General features: G+C 41.6%; 1 protein-coding gene across 1 annotated transcript in view; it reads right to left on the reverse strand.

Annotated features, from left to right (window-relative positions):
* The window catches only part of LOC126465089 (BTB/POZ domain-containing adapter for CUL3-mediated RhoA degradation protein 3), a 120,534-nt gene that overhangs the window by 86,283 nt on the left and 11,298 nt on the right, over window positions 1–22,953 (reverse strand). The window contains exon 2 of the mRNA XM_050096279.1: window positions 5,599–5,858. Coding sequence (XP_049952236.1) covers window positions 5,599–5,858 — 260 coding nt within the window. The remainder of the gene's footprint in view (window positions 1–5,598; window positions 5,859–22,953) is intronic.

A 22,953-nucleotide genomic window follows, 5' to 3' on the forward strand; every position in this document is an offset into this window, starting at 1 on the left:
GGAAGGAGTAATGCCTCCAGTCAACTTCAGTACACAGCCATTTGGGTGTGCACGTAGGTGGGGTAGGAGTCAGCAAACGGATAGCACACAAGAAATGGTTGCTCAAGTATGTGTTAGAGAGAACAGTTCACTCGAGACGATGGGCAAGTTGGGCAGTGCAGAAAGATAGGTCCAAATGGAAATAGGTGTGTGTGGAGACTGTGTTGAGGCAGAAGAGATTAAGCCGATTGTGAAGGTCGGCCAAGAGGGCACCTCTCAGACATGTTCGTGGAGAACCCTAAAGGGGATGGTGCACATTATTGTCACTGAGCAGCAAAAAGGGTGAGGTAGCTACCCCATAAGCTGGAAGAACTCTGCGCTGGTGGCATCAAATGATGGAAAGGGTGCAAACGGTACAAAGGGAGAAGTTCAAGTGAGGAAGGAAAAGGCAAATTGCAACAGCTTGAAGGCGGGTAGTCAAGGAGACGGGTTGACTATAAACATCATCCTGTATGAGCAACACGATTCCTCCACAAGATGAAATGCCGTCCTCTGGGGGTAGGTCAAAATGGGTTGGAAAGAAATGTGAGAGCTCAAAGCAGTCGTGAGGATGACATTTTGCTTCCTGGACACAGAGAACTAGCAGACACTGGGATTGTAAGAGCAGCGGTAAATCCTCCTTGTTTGATCGAAGGCCACGAACGTACCATTGAAGGAGAGCCATAACGAGGAAAGGGGAAGAGGGAAAAAATGAAGGGGTGTCACCTCGGCGGCTGCCGAGCGCCAGCCTTCAAAGATTCACTGCTACAGGATCCTGCTCTATGAGATCTACAGAAGCGTCGGCTCTCTCCCTCTGTTGATCTGCAGAACCCAGGGCAGAAAAATGGCTGCAGTGTGCACCAGTGACACTGAGATCGACCGCCCAAGGATATCGCATGGCGACACTGTCAAAGAGGATCTCCGAGTTGGCGAAGGAGAAGACCATTTAACATTGTTTGACTTCCTGGAGCCCTTCCGGTTGGCAGACGAAGACTCAGATGTTCATTGGCTGGAGAGAGGTAGGAAGTCTTTGCAGGAGTACTTCTGTCCTTCCTGCCCTGCTGGTTGTGTAGCAGGTGATTTCACCCCGGGAGGCTAATGTACGGTGGCTTTTTGCACAGCTGGACAAATGGACAGCGGTGCTATCATGACACTGGGCAATCTCACAACCTCAGTGCTGAATCTTAGGTCAAATGTCCGCATGGCCATGTCCTTCATCGAGTGAGATGTAGCAAGAACAGTTCTGTAAGTGCCAGACAGTAGAACGTAGGGTTTGCGACTAGCCAGTAACTTGCAAGCGAATGGATAAGGCACTTTTCCCTTTAGCCGAATCTCTTGGACAGCCCACTCATCGAGATACATGGAAAAATCATGAGAGGAGGTGGCATGGTCGCCAATGCTGTTGATACAGTGGGAGAAGGAGGTGGACAATCGCCCTCATGGGTATCTCTACCATGTGTTACACATTTGGCCGGGTGTCGACAAGACATTCAAGTGTGGTTGAAACTGTAACACTGGCAGCAGCGCATTGTGTTTGGAATGTACAATCAGAATGTAATAGCTTAATAGGCTGCTTTGATCTCAGATCAATACACCACTCTATCAAAGGTGAGAAAAAGAGTGCCTGTGGGCACTAAGGATGCATCTACCTTTTTCATCACCCAATGGACGGCAATGACACCCTGATCAGAGAGGTACGTTTGGATTTCTGCCTCGGTCAGAACATCGAGCAGCCTACTGTAAATAACAACACAGGAAGAATTAAAGACTTCTATGGGCCTCGACACAAACAGGATAGCTATGGAAAAGCGAAGCGGCAAGCAGTTGTTATGCTTGAGAATCAAAAGTAGTCTCCAAAAGCAAAGTGCAAATGAGAGCAAGATTTCACAGGACTGGCAATTGGATCAACACCTTTCTGAATTAGAAACGTATTTACCATTGCAAAGGATTGACCATCTTTGGTATGTGAAACCGCAAGGAACTGTGGTGCCGCTGGAAGGGTCTCTGTATCGGGAAATTCATTCCGTTTACATTTGCTATACTTGGGACTTGGGTTACAAAGATGATGATTGGCTCATTGTGAGAAAATCCCTGACTATTGCCAGGGTCTCCAATGGCATGCTTCTTCAAACTGGGGATCCCCCTCAGAGGGGGGCTCACCCACCTTAGGTGATTGTTCACACCTCAGGTCACACCTTCCATACACCTAACATAGGAAGCAACTGGCAATTTGGGAAGGTAGCAGCTCAGGCAGTCACCCCTACCTGGGCCTGGCCTGTATCAGGCGGTACATGTGAACCCTACCAGTCAACCAGGGGCTGGGAATTACATGTTACCAAGCCACCTGTTACACATCAGATGCATGGGCCGCACTTCAGGAGTGCACAGGGAGAAAAAACAAGGGAGCCACAAACGCCAAAGTGAAGGAAGGATATGAGAAGGCGAATACAGAAAGGAAAAAAAGAATGAAAACAAAGTGGTGAGACTGTTCTTATGTCAGCTATAGAAATTGCAGAACATTCCCAAAAATGCCTCAGACATGATCCCCAAGGGAGGGGAAAAAGAATAGCATGAGGATGGTAGCCAAGCACGAACCTGCAAAAGAGTTGCGAGCACCCCGGGGGGGGGGGGGGGGGGGGGCCTCATGTTGGACATCCTCATGAGGGAGCTAAAAAAACGTAAAATCTACTGAAGGTGCCCTAGAGGCCCGGAAATTTCATTCTGGGAACAGTCTTCCAGGCTGTGGCTCTGCAATATCTGTTCTTCCAGGTGTGCTAGTCCCACAAGTAAGGCAGGAGCACTTTTATAAAGTTTGGAATGCAGGAGACGAGGCACTGGTAGAAGTAAAGCTGTGAGAACCAATTGTGAATCATGCTCAGGTAGATCAATTGGTAGAGAACTTGCTTGTGAGAGGCAAAGGTCCCAGATTTGAGTCTTGGTCTGCCACACACATTTAATCTGGTAGGAATTTTCTTTTTGATGTCATTTTACTGATATTTTCAGGTCATTAAAATCTGGGTTCTCCCATTATGGGTCCTTTTTCATACTTGTAAACTTAATGAATTGTCACTAAGGGCAACTGCAGGTGCGACTGATTTGTATCACAGGCTACGTCATCAAAGATTGTTGATTGAATTCCTCATTCCCTTCTGTGTCACTTTAAGGCTGAGTGATCAATATTGTAAATTTCTTCACCTCCTAGTATTTATTACAGTTGTGTTTAAATTGTGACTGATTCTTGACAACAAACTTCCGAGAGAAATAAATGTATTTGAGGCTGCTTTCAGTACGCCCAACTAAAGAACTGCCTACAAGAGGTTCCAGAGTGTACACCACACAATTATAGCATGCTTCTGTGTAATAAATAATTTTTTCCCTAAGTGACAGATCATGCCAGAATATGACACCAGAAATCAAGGGAAAGGGGGGAGGGAGGGGGGGGGGGAGGCGCAGGGCATCAACTTTCATCTCCAAAATGTTATATTATCTGTAACACAAAAGCTGCAGAGTTTAATCATTTAAGAAGATATGTAGCATTTGACTTCCAGTTCATGTTCTTATCAATATAAGCACTTAAGAATTTAGAATATTCTGTTTCATTTCCCGTTTTATCCTCATGCATTATTTCTAATGGTGTGATCAGGCCCTGAGTAGTACTGAACTGCAAATATTATTATAATTGCATAAACTTCTGTGTCCCAAGTGTATTAACATAAAAGATTTCCGGGTATTGTACAGTGTCATATTGTAAGTAACTATCACAAATGTTTTGGCCACAGTTCCAGTGGCCTCCTCCTCGGTCTACTGGTCCCATAGCCAGTAGACCCAGAAGCTGCAATGTTGGAGATAGTGATTTAAAATATAACATGATACAGTTTACAGAAGCCTTGTTAACTTTGTGCATTGTGTTTTAATAAATTCAGTGACAATCCACTTGCCAAGACCAGTTATTAATTTTCCGGAAAATAATATTTACATATTCATGTGTTGAATTTACTCCATTAGGATTGATTATAATACTCCCATTGTCAGGAAAGAGAACTATTTTTTGTTTCTTGGATGTGACAGATGATCATTTTCATATAACAGGAACAAGAGCACACCCAACACTGATACCTGTGGTATACTGTAGTGACCACTCCCCATTCTGAGGATGCTATTTGATTGTGTACACTCCACGAGTTTCTTAATGCTACACTCTGCATCCTTTTAGTTAGACAGTTAGCCGCAAGACCTCTGATGATACAATATTTGAACTTATCTGGTAGGAAATGCTTTTGACAAGTCACCATGCACCCTCTTGGAGATGTAGTCATGAATGCAAAACAGCATCGGCTATAATTAATATGATACTCACGTTCAGAAAAAGAAACTTATCAATTTATTTGCTCATTGGGATTACATAGCAAGGATTCCCAGGGGGACGAGAATGTAGCTCCAGTAGCCCCAGACCCATCCTGGAGGAGAAGGGAAATGCAAAAGTAAAGAAGCTCAGCCAGTTAGTGACTGCTCTAGGTGGCAGCTTGGAACAAAGGAGAGAAATTTTTTTGAGTGTGCCTCTGAGAGCCTTCAGTTTCACAAGTCAGGTGATTCTGCAGCATGGTTTGATTGGCAAGACAGTTTTGCTGGTGACAATTTGGCCTATTCAGAAGTGAAACAGTCAACTATTGTTGTATCTGCAGAAAGGTGATGGATGAAAAAGTAGCTTATCTGTAAATTTTAAATAAAAATTTTGCACATTTGGGAGCTGGGGCACCCTGTATATGCAGAAAATACCAGTTGTCAATTTTTTTATTCAAGTTTTGCATAACTTGAATTGTATTGCTCTGTCCCATGAACTAGCCCTGCCAATCTTCTGAGCTACTTCCAGGAAGTGATTACTAAATATGATGGACACCTGACTGCTATCATTTATTATTTTTCAATTTTCTTTAATAATGAAGGCCTCACATTTCTCAACTGATTTCCTGATTTTTCTTTCAACTATTGCAGATACACATTTAATTTCATTATATGAATTATTCATTTCCAACATTTAGAGAGATTTTTTATCACTTTCCTTAAGACAGTTAAGTATTTCTTGTAATATGTAATTAGCCTTACTTCTCTCTTTGCTCTAACTATTTGAAACACTTTCCTTTTCCTCACACATTTTGATACCTTTTGTAATAAATGGCTGTTTTGATGACTTGTTACTTACTACTTGTTTTCTTCAGGAAGCAACTGTTAAAAATAGATAAAGCCCCATCTATAAATACATACAATTTAGAATTGATTTCCGTCATGCACAACCCCATACTCAGTCTCCTGTAATGCTGCTTAGAACCTTTATTGTCTACACATTAATTACTCTGTTTTCCACAATATCACTTAATGTAATCAGGAGTTTTTTTACTATGGGTAGTTGTGCATCAGAGAGGCCATTCACTAAAGAACTGTACTGCTTTCCTGTGTAATGCTGGTGGGAAAATTAACAACGGATCACTTGTAAGTGGTAACTACTGTTTCCAAATTGTTCCAGAAATGAATTACTTCCACAACCTTAGTTAAGTGCACACACCATTTGCAGAAAATACAGACCTTTGATGTTGAATTAATGAGCAGCTGTTCCTCTTTTTGTGATGTTATAAGAGGAACCCTGCAAATGGGTTCAGTGTCTCGCTCCTTCTTCATTAGAGCTTGCTCACAGGATTCCGCCAGCTCGGCAATGCAATAATACTTGGCCTCAGCCAGCAGCTCTGCCATCTGCTTACTGCTCTCCGGAAGTGGAACAGTTCCGTCGCGCAGGAAGTTCAATATTGTTCCAAAATGCTTTCCGCAGCGGTCTATCAATATCCAACCTGGAGTAAATATTTCAATATTAAAATCATAGCATGCACAATGATGGAAAGAAACTGAATATTGCAATATGAAATACAAATTTTATCAATAAATGGCAATGTTTTAAACAGACAGGAAAATAAGTAATGTAGCCATATTTGTCACACAAATGTACAAAGACTATTCAATAGAAAGGAAGGGAAAGAGATGACGAGCTGTGGACAGAGCAAGTATACAGAAACTGTGAAACTTCCTGGCAGATTAAAACTGTGTGCCGGACGGAGACTTGAACTCAGGACCTTTGCCTTTTGCGGGCAAGTGCTCTACCAACTGAGTCTCGGTCCAGCACACAGTTTTAATCTGCCAGGAAGTTTCATAACAGTGCACGCTCCGCTGCAGACTGGAAATTTCATTCTGGAAACATCCCTTAGGCTATGGCTAAGCCATGTCTCCACAATATCCTTTCTTTCAGGAGTGCTAGTTCTGCAAGGTTCACAAGAGAGCTTCTGTAAAGTTTGGAAGGTAGGAGATGAGGTACTGGCACAAGTAAAGCTGTGAGGACGGGGTGTGAGTCCTGCTTGGGTAGCTCAGTTGGTAGAGCACTCTCCCGCAAAAGGCAAAGGTCCGGAGTTCAAGTCTTGGTCTGGCACACAGTTTTAATCTGCCAGGAAGTTTCATATCAGCACACACTCCACTGCAGAGTGAAAATCTCATTGTATACAGAAACTGTGCTAGACAGGCTGGAAAGAAGATCATTACAGACAGAGTACAAAGAGGAGGAAGGAAATTGGCCACCCCCTTTCAAAAGAACTGTCCTTGCATGTGTGTTAAAATATTTAGAGAAATCACAAGAAACTTAAATCTGGATGGTTGGACGTGGATTTGAACTGTTGTCCTCCTGAGTGCAACTGGCGTGCCATATAACTCAGTACAGCAGGGTTGGAGCAGCAATAATTAAAGAAGTGACGTGGGATTTCTATATCAGATGAATTAAATGACACTACACACACTGTGGAGAGAAAGCGTCTTTCGGAACGGTGAAGTTGGCGGAAGAGGCACCTTTTCTCTTTGGGTACATAAAAAAAGTACAACAAGCGACTGTACCCCAGAGGGGCGGCTACAGACAGCGTCTGACTCATAGTGAGCAGCTGATTTTAGGCTGGGCATCCTACCGCCTATGTGGAAAGTAACAGGAAACTACCACATTACATTCCCAAGCAGTACATGGTATGTCTCTCCATGTGAAAGATCCGGAATTAAAGCTTCCCCTCATTCGGATTTCTGGGAGGGGAACACATTGAGAGTAGACATATTTGATGAGAGTAGACATATTTGAAAGGAAGAAAGGGACAGTGAAGGAAGGAAAAATAAGGATTGGAACATGGAATGTGCTACTGCAAGCAGGAAAGCTAGAGAATGCAAAAAAGGGGATGAAAAGGAACAGATTAGATGTCCTCAGTTTGTGTGAAATGAGATGGGGAGATACAAAGCGGAGATTATAAGCTCTTTTACTCAGGGGAAATCAAGAGTGGTGAAAATGGAGTAGGAATATTGATAGCGCAAAAGCTGAAAAATAAGGTAATGTAGGTACAATATATTGATGGAAGAGTGATGATGATATGACTGAGGGGCAGTTCAAAAGATTTGGTGTTAATACAGGTATATATGCCAACCAGACAGCGTAGAGATGAGGAAGTGGAAGAATATTATGACAAAATACAAGAACTCATCGAGAAAGAAAATAGAAATGCCTGCATTATCATCATGGGGGATTGGAATGCAGTGGGGGGGGGGGGGGGGGGGTGAAGGAAGAGATGAAGATACAGTAGGAAAATTTGGATTAGGAATAAGAAATGAGAGAGGTGAATGACTAATTAGTTTCTGTAAAGAAAATTCATTAGCAGTGAGTAATACATTATTTGAACACCACAAAAGGAGACGTTGCACATGGATATCAAATTTGAATAGGGAAAGATATCAGTTGGACTACACCCTGATACAAAAAAGGTTTAGGAACTGTTTGAAGAATGCCAAAGCTTATCCAGGAGCAGATATAAATTCAGGCCACAACCTAGTAATGGGAGAAATACAAGTGAAGTTGAAAAAAGTCTTGAGAGGTAAAGCAAAAGAAAGACTAAACATATACAGACTCAAAGAGGTAGGAAAGGCAACAGATTTGGAAAACAGATTTATGGAAAAATCAGAAAGAGGTAGTGTTGATGAAAGTGTTAATGACAAATGGATAAAAATAAGGGAAGGGCTCATGGACTCTGCCAAAGAAGTACTAGGAATTAGAGTATCCCAAAGTACCAGGAAAGAATGGATAAGAGAAAACATGTTGAAAAAGATGGAAGAGCAGAGAAAGTGGAAAAATGTAGAAACTGAAGAAGGCAAAAAGAGATACAGGAAACTGAATAATGAATTAAGAAGACAAACAAGAAGCAAGTGAAAAATGGATGAAACAGAAATGCGATGAAATAGAGAAAATGGAGAAAGGGAAAGTATGAAATGATGTATAGATTGGCTAGTGAGATAGTTTTTGAACATAAAAGAAAGAGGAATAACATGTGAATAGAAAGAGCGGATGGTACTCTAGCAGAAGAACCACAGGAGGTTTTAAACAGATGGCAAGAATACACTGAATGTCTGTATAAGGGGGATGGAATACAAAGTGAAATTAAGGTTGAAGAGGAGCAATATGTGCTGGAAGATGGAAAGGGATTCACCATCTTGGAACCAGAATTAGAAGTAGAAGTAGAAAAGGCACTGAAGGAGATGATGAATAGAAAGGCATGTGGAATTGATGATTTGCAAGCAGAACTGTTAAAGAATCTGGGAGAATCTATATTTACACCAGAAAGTAAGGATAAGGATTGGAAATGAAATGTCAGAAGGAAGCAGCATTGGATGAGGTGTTAGACAAGGTTGTTGCCTTTCCCCAATGTTGTTTAACACATACTTTTAAGAGATTATTGCAAAAGGCTTATATGGAAAAAGAGAAATATGTATTGGTCGAAAGAGAACAGAATGTATGACATGGTTTTAGTGGCAGAAAGTGATTAACTTGCTGAAAGATCTGAATGACACTTGTGTGGAATATGGGATGCAAATAAACACAGCAAAAACAAAGAGTATGGTAATCAGTACAAGATGCAGACTGTCCAATATTAAAATAGCACAATCTACCATTAGCCAAGTAAGTGCATTTAAATATCTTGGAAGCACAATAACTGAAGACTTGAGATGTCACCAGGAGGTGAAAACTCGAATTGCCATAGCGAAGGAGGCATTCAACAGAAAGAGGAGACTCTTAGGTGGCAAATTAGATAAAGGTCTATGGAAAAGGCTTGGCAAATGTTTTGCTGGTGTGTCGCACAATATGCGCAGAAACAAGGACACTGAGACAAGAGGACGAAAAAAGGTTAGAAGCATTTGAGATGTGGATGTGGAGGAGAATGGAGAGAATAAGCAGGATGGATAGAGTGAGTAATGAAAGAGTATTGGAAAGTGTTGGTGAGAGAAGATGTCTGCTGAAGGTTGTAAGAGAAAGGAAAAAGAACTGGTTCGGACATTTATTGAGAAGGGAGTGCTTGCTAGCAGATGCTTTGGAAGGATTGGTTTGTGGGAGAAGACAGAGGAAGAAGGAGATACACGATGACAGATGACATAAACGGAAGATGAAATTATGCAGACCTGAAGAGGATGGCAGAAGACTAGACAGCCTGGAGAAACTACCATGTGAAAACCTGCCCTTTGCCAGAACACTGATGATGACACATACTTTGAACATCTGTAATCCCAATGAAGCCAACTGAGGTTTGACAGTACCCAAAACTGTTTTTCATGTCATATTAAGTTACGATTGCTGTAAGCCATCATCACAAAATAACTAAGCCATTTAAGTGTGTCCCTATTTGGGTTTACAACTTCCGACTAAAGAACAGAAACCAAAACTTGTGCAGTTTACTGAAAGACTCTTAGCAATGATTGTGGTTGAAGATGATGCATACTTGAGCCACGCAGTAACCTGTGATGAAACTTTGGTACACTACTATGCATCTGGACCAAAACAAACCAGTTGTATATGGCAAAGAAAGTATGAGGAAGCCCCAGTGTTGGCAGACAAGGTGCTTGCAACTGGTTTTTTTCTGACTAGCATAGCTCTTTGTATATTCATTTTTTATACAATTACCACACCATATTGGTTTAACTTTCTGAGTAAGGTTAGGTTTGCTTATCACAGCAAACAATGTGACCAAATAATACAACAAGTCGTTATCATTCATGGCACCTGCACCTGTACTGCAGCTCTCACTCATCAGAACTTAGAAGAAACAAGACTTGGAAGAAACAATAACCCTTCTTACAGCCGATACTTTTCATCTTTTGATTTTCTAGGATCACTCAAGGACGCACTTGATGATGACACAGGTCTGGAAGACTTCATGGGCAATTGGTTAGTGATACAGCTACAGTCTTTTTACAAAGATGGCATCAAAAAGATGTCGACATTTTGGGGTAAATGAATTTTTAAATTAGTTCAAATTCAAATTTGTGTGAAATCTTATGGGACTTAACTGCTAAGGTCATCAGTCCCTAAGCTTACACACTACTTAACCTAAATTATCCTAAGGCCAAACACACACACCCATGTCCGAGGGGGGACTCAAACCTCCGCCGGGACCAGCCGCACAGTCCATGACTGCAGCGCCCTAGACCGCTCGGCTAATCTCGCGCGGCTCTTAATTAGTTGATTATGTTTAGAAATTATGTACACTTGGTCATGCTGTAACAACAAAATAAAAAATTTAAAAACAAATGTTTTGTTCATACTTGATGTACCCTCATAGTACTGCATAAACAGCTAAATATTTCAATGTTTTTACTAAGGTAATAACACTGTCCTTTCTTTTTATACTTTCCTTGAGATGTATACAAACTAGGTGTAATTGCAGGGAATATGAACTCTTTCTTCATTGATAAATTATTATCCTTGGTTTTGTATATGATCATCAATACATTCCTCATGGATGCATGTCAATAAATAGTTACAATACCTTCATTTCTCTTGGCTAAGGGAAACTTACACAGTGAATATTCCACTGTATTTCTCCAAATTCCAGTATCACATCACACCTTCAATGTAGGCCCAGAAAGAGAGAGAGAGAGAGAGAGAGAGAGAGAGAGAGAGAGAGAGAGAGAGAGAGAGAGAGAGGGGGGGGGGGGGGTTGCTTCAGACATATCAAAATTGACACTAGCTTAACAGAATGTACACTTTTATAACTGGTATAGTTCCCAAGTGCAGCACTTCTTTTTATGTGATTTCACAAATAATTTGTTATACAATAGTACCTGCCAAATCGCTTCTTACTATTATCCTCAGATATTTAAAGGATGTGACATTTAATAGATATAGTCATCTTTTTATTGGATGCTATCATGATCTCTTTCTTTGTTATGGGAATTATCCTGTGATTATTTACTTTTAATGAGAAGTGTCACATATTAGACCAAGGGAAAATAATTATGCATTGCCTAAGATGATCATCCAAAAGTTATATTTTCCTTTGGACAACAGCATTGTCAGTTGCTGGTCCAATTTGATAAATTATTTATGTATACTGACAACATACATGGTCCTATTATGCTAGCCTGGGGCACACACAATGTTACTTTCAATTCTGTAGAACAACTGCTATCCAGTATGACAATGAGTTCTATTAGTAAAATATTCTTCACTTCTGACTGCATATCTGGGAAAATATTTCATATAATCACAGGTTGTGAAGTAATTAATAATGCTGTACAATGTTCATTCATACTGAAAAGCTAGGATGACAGGATCTGTTCATATGCACATACTATTTGCAAGAGAAAATGAGTGAAGCTGCATTTTGAATGAGTGATTTTCTCTGAACCTGTGTGGATTCATAGAGAAAAGCTTATTTTTCTTCAGCAATATTATAATACACTTAAATTATGATCTAGGTTCCAGCAGCAGTTGACTTATTAGCACACCTCATTGTAATTTATAACAGCATACTAGATCTGCAATGTCTGTTATGCAATCACAATTAGCAGAAACAAAGTAGTATCCACTGAAGACAAGACAAAATATTTTTTGGCTAGATATTTTGCACGTCCAAAGGGCCATGAGTATCAACAGCACAAATATGTAAGACAGTTTAGAAGATACCAATAAGAAGAGCAGGGCACAGCAACAGATGTAAAACAATATTTCTCTAAGTCACCTCTTTCTGGAACTATCATCAGGCAAGTCACTCACATTTTTAATGCAGAGGGTTTTTCAAATTTCACACAACTTGCAATTTAAGACTGCATCATCAAATTCAGTTGACTATGACAATACTATAGGAAGGTGAAACAATAGTCACACTTTTTAGTAGTTCATAAAAGTGGTGGTTGCAGGGGGCACGTAAAGAGGTTATTCCCCCACCTTTACTACATACTGCCTCTACTGTCAAGTTCTTGTCCTGACACTTACAAGGGGAGGCCGCCAATTGTGAAATTCAGATTCGATTCATACTGCACATAATAAAAGCTCATGGCCAGAGGTGTAATGTAGCAAAGCACCAAGATGCACTTCTCAGCCGTTGTCGAGAAAATCGACAGTTAAAAGAAACCGTTGCGGTGAAATACTCTCTACGATAAGTAATTTTCTACAGCGTGGTGGTGCAGCGGTAAGCGCTCGGGTTCGTAATCCGAAGGTCGTCGGATCGAATCTCGTTCCATGCAACTTTTTTTTAGTATTTGTTTTTTGCAATTTTTATATATATATATATATATATATATATATATATATATATATATATATATGGTTATAATAGAGGGAAACATTCCACGTAGGAAATATATATCTAAAAACAAAGATGATGTGACTTACCAAATGAAAGTGCTGGCAGGTCGACAGACACACAAACAAACACAAACATACACACAAAATTCAAGCTTTCGCAACAAACTGTTGCCTCATCAGGAAAGAGGGAAGGAGAGGGAAAGACGAAAGGATGTGGGTTTTAAGGGAGAGGGTAAGGAGTCATTCCAATCCCGGGAGCGGAAAGACTTACCTTAGGGGGAAAAAAGGACGGGTATACACTCGCACAAACACACATATCCATCCACACATATACAGACACAAGCAGACATATTTAAAGACAAAGAGTTTGGGCAGAGATGTCAGTCGAGGCAGAAGTGTAGAGGCAAAGAAGTTGTTGAAAGACAGGTGAGGTATGAGTGGCGGCAACTTGAAATTAGCGGAGATTGAGGCCTGGCGGATGACGAGAAGAGAGGATATACTGAAGGGCAAGTTCCCATCTCCGGAGTTCGGATAGGTTGGTGTTGGTGGGAAGTATCCAGATAACCCGGACGGTGTAACACTGTGCCAAGATGTGCTGGCCGTGCACCAAGGCATGTTTAGCCACAGGGTGATCCTCATTACCAACAAACACTGTCTGCCTGTGTCCATTCATGCGAATGGACAGTTTGTTGCTAGTCATTCCCACATAGAATGCATCACAGTGTAGGCAGGTTAGTTGGTAAATCACGTGGGTGCTTTCACACTTGGCTCTGCCTTTGATCGTGTACACCTTCCGGGTTACAGGACTGGAGTAGGTGGTGGTGGGAGGGTGCATGGGACAGGTTTTGCATCGGGGGCGGTTACAAGGATAGGAGCCAGAGGGTAGGGAAGGTGGTTTGGGGATTTCATAGGGATGAACTAACAGGTTACGAAGGTTAGGTGGACGGCGGAAAGACACTCTTGGCGGAGTGGGGAGGATTTCATGAAGGTTCATTTCAGGGCAGGATTTGAGGAAGTCGTATCCCTGCTGGAGAGCCACATTCAGAGTCTGGTCCAGTCCCGGAAAGTATCCTGTCACAAGTGGGGCACTTTTGTGGTTCTTCTGTGGGGATTCTGGGTTTGAGGGGACGAGGAAGTGGCTCTGGTTATTTGCTTCTGTACCAGGTCGGGAGGGTAGTTGTGGGATGCGAAAGCTGTTTTCAGGTTGTTGGTGTAATGATTCAGGGATTCCGGACTGGAGCAGATTCGTTTGCCACGAAGACCTAGGCTGTAGGGAAGGGACCGTTTGATGTGGAATGGGTGGCAGCTGTCATAATGGAGGTACTGTTGCTTGTTGGTGGGTTTGATGTGGACGGACGTGTGAAGTTGGCCATTGGACAGGTGGAGGTCAACGTCAAGGAAAGTGGCATGGGATTTGGAGTAGGACCAGGTGAATCTGATGGAACCAAAGGAGTTGAGGTTGGAGAGGAAATTCTGGAGTTCTTATTCACTGTGAGTCCAGATCATGAAGATGTCATCAATAAATCTGTACCAAACTTTAGGTTGGCAGACTTGGGTAACCAAGAAGGCTTCCTCTAAGCGACCCATGAATAGGTTGGTGTACGAGGGGGCCATCCTGGTACCCATGGCTGTTCCCTTTAATTGTTGGTATGTCTGGCCTTCAAAAGTGAAGAAGTTGTGGGTCAGGATGAAGCTGGCTAAGGTAATGAGGAAAGAGGTTTTAGGTAGGGTGGCAGGTGATCGGCGTGAAAGGAAATGCTCCATCGCAACGAGGCCCTGGACGTGCGGAATATTTGTGTATAAGGACGTGGCATCAATGGTTACAAGGATGGTTTCCGGGGGTAACAGATTGGGTAAGGATTCCAGGCGTTCAAGGAAGTGGTTGGTGTCTTTGATGAAGGATGGGAGACTGCATGTAATGGGTTGAAGGTGTTGATCTACGTAGGCAGAGATACGTTCTGTGGGGGCTTGGTAACCTTCATGAAATCCTCCCCACTCCGCCAAGAGTGTCTTTCCGCCGTCCACCTAACCTTCGTAACCTGTTAGTTCATCCCTATGAAATCCCCAAACCACCTTCCCTACCCTCTGGCTCCTATCCTTGTAACCGCCCCTGATGCAAAACCTGTCCCATGCACCCTCCCACCACCACCTACTCCAGTCCTGTAACCCGGAAGGTGTACACGATCAAAGGCAGAGACACGTGTGAAAGCACCCACGTGATTTACCAACTAACCTGCCTACACTGTGATGCATTCTATGTGGGAATGACTAGCAACAAACTGTCCATTCGCATGAATGGACACAGGCAGACAGTGTTTGTTGGTAATGAGGGTCACCCTGTGGCTAAACATGCCTTGGTGCACAGCCAGCACATCTTGGCACAGTGCTACACCGTCCGGGTTATCTGGATACTTCCCACCAACACCAACCTATCCGGACTCCGGAGATGGGAACTTGCCCTTCAGTATATCCTCTCTTCTCGTCATCCGCCAGGCCTCAATCTCCGCTAATTTCAAGTTGCCGCCACTCATACCTCACCTGTCTTTCAACGACTTCTTTGCCTCTACACTTCTGCCTCGACTGACATCTCTGCCCAAACTCTTTGTCTTTAAATATGTCTGCTTGTGTCTGTATGTGTGGATGGATATGTGCGTGTGTGCAAGTGTATACCTGTCCTTTTTTCCCCCTAAGGTAAGTCTTTCCGCTCCCGGGATTGGAATGACTCCTTACCCTCTCCCTTAAAACCCACTTCCTTTCGTCTTCCCCTCTCCTTCCCTCTTTCCTGATGAGGCAACAGTTTGTTGCGAAAGCTTGAATTTTGTGTGTATGTTTATGTGTCTATCGACCTGCCAGCGCTTTCGTTCGGTAAGTCACCTCATCTTTATATATATATATATCTCCCGGCAATCAGTTGCAACAATTATGCATATAATAAGTTGTTGAAAGCCGTTTGTCGTGGAAAAACTGGCGACTTCGAACACCATTATGTTTTCCGCAAACAAAGTTATATTTTACAAATGTTATTAATTGTCTTCATAATGTTAACCACGTATAGTTAACGGAAGACATAAAAACGAATACGTATAGCATAAGTCAAACGTTCGAATTAGAATAGAGACCCCACGAACACAAACTTGTTGTGGCAGCTATGAAATATAAACTCCGTTACTCGCTCGTTACACTTGAAGGACAGATGTTGAATGGGCCGAAACGAGCCGCCACGTAACAGCGTAGTTGCCTGCTAACTTCGAAAGAAGGTAGATGCGGTCCCTAGCGCAACTTATAACATCGTCGAAAATCAGTGCGGACGGGACAGCTTTGGTACACCCTGTTAAACAAACGGAAAAATAGAGGCGGTACAATTGGAGAGCGATCCGCCTTCACCAACATGCATAAGCAATTCATTAATAGTTTATATATATATAATGGAAGGAAACATTCCACGTGGGAAAAATTATATGTAAAAATATGTCTGCTTGTGTCTGTATGTGTGGATGGATATGTGCGTGTGTGCAAGTGTATACCTGTCCTTTTTTCCCCCTAAGGTAAGTCTTTCCGCTCCCGGGATTGGAATGACTCCTTACCCTCTCCCTTAAAACCCACTTCCTTTCGTCTTCCCCTCTCCTTCCCTCTTTCCTGATGAGGCAACAGTTTGTTGCGAAAGCTTGAATTTCGTGTGTATGTTTGTGTTTGTTTGTGTGTCTATCGACCTGCCAGCGCTTTTGTTCGGTAAGTCACTCATCTTTGTTTTTTATATATATATATATATATATATATATATATATATATATATATATATATATATATATATATATATATATATATATATATATTTTGCAAAAAACTATATATATATATATATTGCAAAAAACTAATAATAAAAAAATATTGCATGTCGCGAGATTCGATCCGGCGACCTTCGGTTTACAAACCCCAGCGCTTACCGCTGCGCTATGACGCTGTAGAAAATCATTAATCGTAGAGAGTATTTCACCGCAACGGTTTCTTTTAACTGTCGATTTTCTTGACAACGGCTGAGAAGTGCATCTTGGAGCTTTGCCACATTACACCTCTGGTCATGAGCTTTTATTATGAGCAGTATGAATCGAATCAGAATTTCGCAATTGGCGGCCTCCCCTTGTTAGTTGGCATTAATCTCAAGTCTGCGGGAAAATAGCATATTTACTTCAGTATGCATCTGTCACCATTTTCAATCGAACAATATTGTAAAAAAGAGTAGCCTTAGTCCCAATGTTGAAAATAAGCAAGCTGTGCTAGTATAAACCATGCAGATCAAGCATCGTGTTACTAAATAAGTGACATCTGTGAGACACGTGTTAGGTAATTTGTTTCTTTATAGTTTCTAGATGGTACCTGCATTAGAGTTAACCCTAGTAAGACAGTATGGTTACTATTGTTGGATGAGGGAAAGTATTGTATTGATAGTAACTGTAGGGTACAGGAGGTGTAGAACTGATGTTACCCTTTCAGCTGTGACTTTAGCTGTTCTGTAGTCTAGTTCTGTTTCTGGATATTAACCCTAGTCTCTACCTCTACATCCATACTCTAAAAACCACCGTGAGGTACGTGGCAGAGGGCATGTCCGATTGTACCTGTTATTAGGGTTTCTTCCTGTTCCATTAACATATGGAGTGCAGGAAGAAAGATTGTTTGAATATCTCTGGAATGCAGTAATTATTCCAACCTTATCCTCAAGATCCCTGTGTGAGTGATATGTAGGAGGTTGTAGTATATCCCTAGAGAAATCATTTAAAGTCGGTTCTTGAGAATCTTCATTAGTAAGCTTTCTTGGGATACTTTAAGTCTATCTTCAAAAGTCTCCCAGTTCAGTTTCTTCAGTATCTCTGTGACACTCTCTCACAAATTAAACAAACCTGTGATCATTCATGCTGCTCTTCTCTGCATACGTCCAATATCCTGTTAGTCCTACAGCATATGGGTCTCTCTTTGTGGACAGACTGTGGATTTGATGCACATCATTACCTTGTCAGCTTCCAAATGAGTGCACTGCATAAACAGTCTCCCTGTACAAATGTGGAGTCTACATTACATCCAAAGAACACATGCTGGCAACTGCACTGCATTGTTTAATGGCAAGCCAGGTATTGCACATTCATTTAATTCTTATGGGAATTGATTGTGCAATAACAGTATGCGTTGTGGCACATCAATGTCACCAACTGACATGTAGCTAGTCCTTATAACATGGAACGCATGGAACATTATGCAGGGATATTGGGCCACCTTTCTGCATACCTTAAGTCTTCAGTATCTCTCTGGTTGTCACACAAATGTTTAATTTTATAAATGTCAACATTTTTCGTTAAGTCTGCAGATAATGGTAATAATTATCTGTAATCTGATGTCCTGTACAAGGAATGCGAAGGTTCTACTTAATCACAGTATATCCCACTAAAGATAGTCACAGTATTTCACAAACAGTCTGCGATATTTTAATTAACTTTCCAAAATGGCAGTACACAATGGAAAATTATTCTGCTGTAAAGAAAGCACTCAAAACTTTATCTGCAGAAATATTTAAGTAACTACATTTTTAAAAGGGAATTTATCAGTTACATGAACCATGGACCTTGCCGTTGGTGGTGAGGCTTGCGTGCCTCAACGATACAGATAGCCGTACTGTAGGTGCAACCACAACGGAGGGGTATCTGTCGAGAGGCCAGACAAACGTGTGGTTCCTGAAGAGGGGCAGCAGCCTTTTCAGTAGTCTGGATGATTGTCTGATCTGGCCTTGTAACACTAACCAAAACGGCCTTGCTGTTGTGGCACTGCGAACGGCTGAAAGCAAGGGGAAACTACAGCTGCAATTCTTCCCGAGGGCATGCAGCTTTACTGTATGGTTAAATGATGATGGCGTCCTCTTGGGTAAAATATTCCGGAGGTAAAATAGTCCCCCATTCGGATCACCGGGCAGGGATGCAGAAGTAGGTTTAATAATGAATAAAAAAATAGGAGCGCGGGTAAGCCACTACAAACAGCATAGTGAACGTATTATAATGGCCAAGATAGACATGAAGCCCATGCCTACTACAGTAGTACAAGTTTATATGCCAACTAGCTCTGCAGATGATGAAGAAATTGAAGAAATGTATGATGAGATAAAAGAAATTATTCAGGTAGTGAAAGGAGACGAAAATTTAACAGTCGTGGGTGACTGAAATTCGACAATAGGAAAAGGGAGAGAAGGAAACATAGTGGGTGAATATGGATTGGGGCTAAGAAATGAAAGAGGAAGCCGTCTGGTAGAATTTCACACAGAGCATAACTTAATCATAGATAACACTTGGTTCAAGAATCATAAAAGAAGGTTGTATACATGGAAGAATCCTGGAGATACTAAAAGGTATCAGATAGATTATATAACGGTAAGACAGAGATTTAGGAACCAGGTTTTAAATTGTAGGACATTTCCAAGGGCAGATGTGGACTCTGACCACAATCTATTGGTTATGAACTGTAGATTAAAACTGAAGAAATTGCAAAAAGGTGGGAATTTAAGGAGATGGGACCTGGATAAACTGACTAAACCAGAGTTGTACAGAGTTTCAGGGAGAGCATAAGGGAACAATTGACAGGAATAGGGGAAAGAAATACAGTAGAAGACGAATGGGTAGCTCTGAGGGATGAAGCAGTGAAGGCAGCAGAGGATCAAGTAGGTAAAAAGACGAGGGCTAGTAGAAATCCTTGGGTAACAGTAGAAATATTGAATTTAATTGATGAAAGGAGAAAATATAAAAATGCAGTAAATGAAGCAGGCAAAAAGGAATACAAACGTCTCAAAAATGATATCGACAGGAAGTGCAAAATGGCTAAGCAGGCATGGCTACAGGACAAATGTAAGGATGTAGAGGCTTACCTCACTAGGGGTAAGATAGATACAGCCTACAGGAAAATAAAAGATACCTTTGGAGAAAAGAGAGCCACTTGTATGAATATCAAGAGTTCAGATGAAAACCCAGTTCTAAGCAAAGAGGGGAAAGCAGAAAGGTGGAAGGAGTATATAGAGGGTCTATACAAGGGCGACGTACTTGAGGACAATATTACGGAAATGGAAGAGGATGTAGATGAACATGAAATAGGAGATAAGATACTGCGTGAAGAGCTTGACAGAGCAATGAAAGACCTGAGTCGAAACAAGGCCCCAGGAGTAGACAACATTCCATTAGAACTACTGACAGCCTTGGGAGAGCCAGTCCTGACAAAACTCTACCATCTGGTGAGCAAGATGTACGAGACAGGCGAAATACCCTCAGACTTCAAGAAGAATATAATAATTCCAATCCCAAAGAAAGCAGGTGTTGACAGATGTGAAAATTACCGAACTATCAGTTTAATAAATCACAGCTGCAAAATACAAACGCGAATTATTTACCGACGAATGGAAAAACTGGTAGAAGCCGACCTCGGGGAAGATCAGTTTTGATTCCGTACAATGTTGGAACACATGAGGCAATACTGACCTTACGACTTATCTTAGAAGGAAGATTAAGGAAAGGCAAACCCACGTTTCTAGCATTTGTGGACTTAGAGAAAGTTTTTGACAATGTTGACTGGAATACTCTCTTTCAAATTCTAAAGGTGGCAGGGGTAAAATACAGGGAGCGAAAGGCTATTTACAATTTGTACAGAAACCAGATGGCAGTTATAAGAGTCGGGGGGCATGAAAGGGAAGCAGTGGTTAGGAAGGGAGTGAGACAGGCTTGTAGCCTATCCCCGATGTTATTCAATCTGTATATTGAGCAAGCAGTAAAGGAAACAAAAGAAAAATTCGGAGTAGGTATTAAAATTCATGGAGAAGAAATAAAAACTTTGAGGTTTGCCGATGACATTGTAATTCTGTCAGAGACAGCAAAGGACTTTGAAGAGCAGTTGAACGGAATGGATAGTGTCTTGAAAGGAGGATATAAGATGAACATCAACAAAATCAAAATGGGGATAATGGAATGTAGTCGAATTAAGTTGGGTGATGCTGACGGAATTAGATTAGGAAACGAGACACTTAAAGTAGTAAATGAGTTTTGCTATTTGGGGAGCAAAATAACTGATGATGGTCGAAGTAGAGAGGATATAAAATGTAGACTGGCAATGGCAAGGAAAGCATTTCTGAAGAAGAGAAATTTGTTAACATTGTGGTGTCACCGCCAGACACCACACTTGCTAGGTGGTAGCTTAAATCGGCCGCGGTCCATTTAGTACATGTCGGACCCGCGTGTCGCCACTGTGTAATCGCAGACCTAGCGCCACCACCAAGGCAGGTCTCGTGATACGAGAGAGCACTCGCCCCAGTTGTACGAGAACCTAGCTACCGACCAGATGTACGAAGCCTTTCTCTCTCATTAGCCGAGAGACAGAATAGCCATCAGCTAAGTTAATGGCTACGAACTAGCAAGGCGCCATTAGCCATACAGTGATTGTACTTAAAGTCTCCTGTGTATCGTCAAGATCGATGTACCACCATGATTGAGTAAAGTTAAGTATTAAACCTGCTCCGTACTTTTCTTCCTAACATTAATTACGTATCCTGTTCCAGTACTTCACGCCCGTCTGCGTTAGTCTAGCTTGCCTTTTCAGCCATCTCAACTTCACGGTGTCGGCCCAGATACCGACACAACAAACATCAAGTATAGATTTAAGTGTCAGGAAGTCGTTTCTGAAAGTATTTGTATGGAGTGTAGCCATGTATGGAAATGAAATGTGGATGATAAATACTTTGGATAAGAAGAGAATAGAAGCTTTTGAAATGTGGTGCTACAGAAGAATGCTGAAGATTAGATGGGTGGATCATATAACTAATGAGGAGGTACTGAATAGGATTGGGGAGAAGAGAAGTTTGTAGCACAACTTGACTAGAAGGGTCTGGTTGGTAGACATGTTTCTGAGGCATCAAGGGATCACCAATTTAGTATTGGAGGGTAAAAATCGTAGAGGGAGACCAAGAGATGAATACACTAAACAGATTCAGAAGGATGTAGATTGCAATAGGTACTGGGAGATGAAGAAGCTTGCACAGGATAGAGTAGCATGGAGAGCTGCATCAAACCAGTCTCCGGACTGAAGACAACAACAACAACAACAACATCTTTGAATCCAACTATGGACATGTTACTCCATGCAAGAAAATGAGGCAGTGCCAGAGTAGTGTTTTTTGTGATACAACAATTTTATACCCAATAAAAATATACAGCTGTAGTACTAATAATTTTAGTGAAGCAGAAAAGAAGCTACCATGTGAGACACTGATGATCAGTTTAGAAGTCATAGAAAACTATGTCTTATAGGGAGACATTCCAAAAGCAAGGCCAGCCAGGAAAATGTGTGTAGACCTGCATATAAAGAGAATGTATTTCACTCAACGGAAGAATACTCAGTATAGTTTCTCAACTCTTAGTTACATGTTCCAAGCTGTTCAGTCCAAAAGCCCTTTTGCCTGCCACTTTATTTACACTACTACAAATTCCATCTGGAAATAAACTCTCAGTTTATCACACCTGTGGTATTCAATGTCACCTAAAACCAATATTGTACAAAAGCATTAATTATCAGTTACATAGTCCCACTGCAAAAGGAAAGTATAAGGCATTCAATAAGAAATGCAACACAAAATCAAACAATGAAAAATCAAGGATGGAATGTAACAGTATTAATGAAAGGATGGTTGCTATTCACCACATAGCACAGATAACTTTTGGCCAACAAGGCCTTTGACACACACACACACACACACACACACACACACACACACACACACACACACAGACACAGAGAGAGAGAGAGAGTATCTCTGGCAGCTGATGCCAGACTGCAAGCAACAGTGCATGATGGGAGAGGCAACCAGGTGGGGTAAGGAAGAAGGGGAGGCAGGATGGGGGAGGGATAGCAGGGTAGGAGTGGGTGGCAGTAAAGTTCTGCTTATGGAGGCAAGCAGGGTCAAGGTGGAGAGAGGGTGTGGCAGATAGATAGTCGGGAGGTTAGACAAAGGACGGGGAGAGGGAGGTAGCAGAAAAGGATAGTGTGTTGGTGGAATAGATGGCTGTATAGCACTAGAATCAACATCAAGTATAGATTTAAGTGTCAGGAAGTCGTTTCTGAAAGTATTTGTATTGAGTGTAGCCATGTATGGAAGTGAAACGTGGATGATAAATAGTTTGGATAAGAAGAGAATAGAAGCTTTTGAAATGTGGTGCTACAGAAGAATGCTGAAGATTACATGGGTAGATCATATAACTAATGAGGAGGTATTGAATAGGATTGGGGAG

The sequence above is a fragment of the Schistocerca serialis genome, chromosome 1, assembly GCF_023864345.2.
Source record: "Schistocerca serialis cubense isolate TAMUIC-IGC-003099 chromosome 1, iqSchSeri2.2, whole genome shotgun sequence".
Classification (NCBI taxonomy): Eukaryota; Metazoa; Arthropoda; class Insecta; order Orthoptera; family Acrididae; genus Schistocerca; species Schistocerca serialis.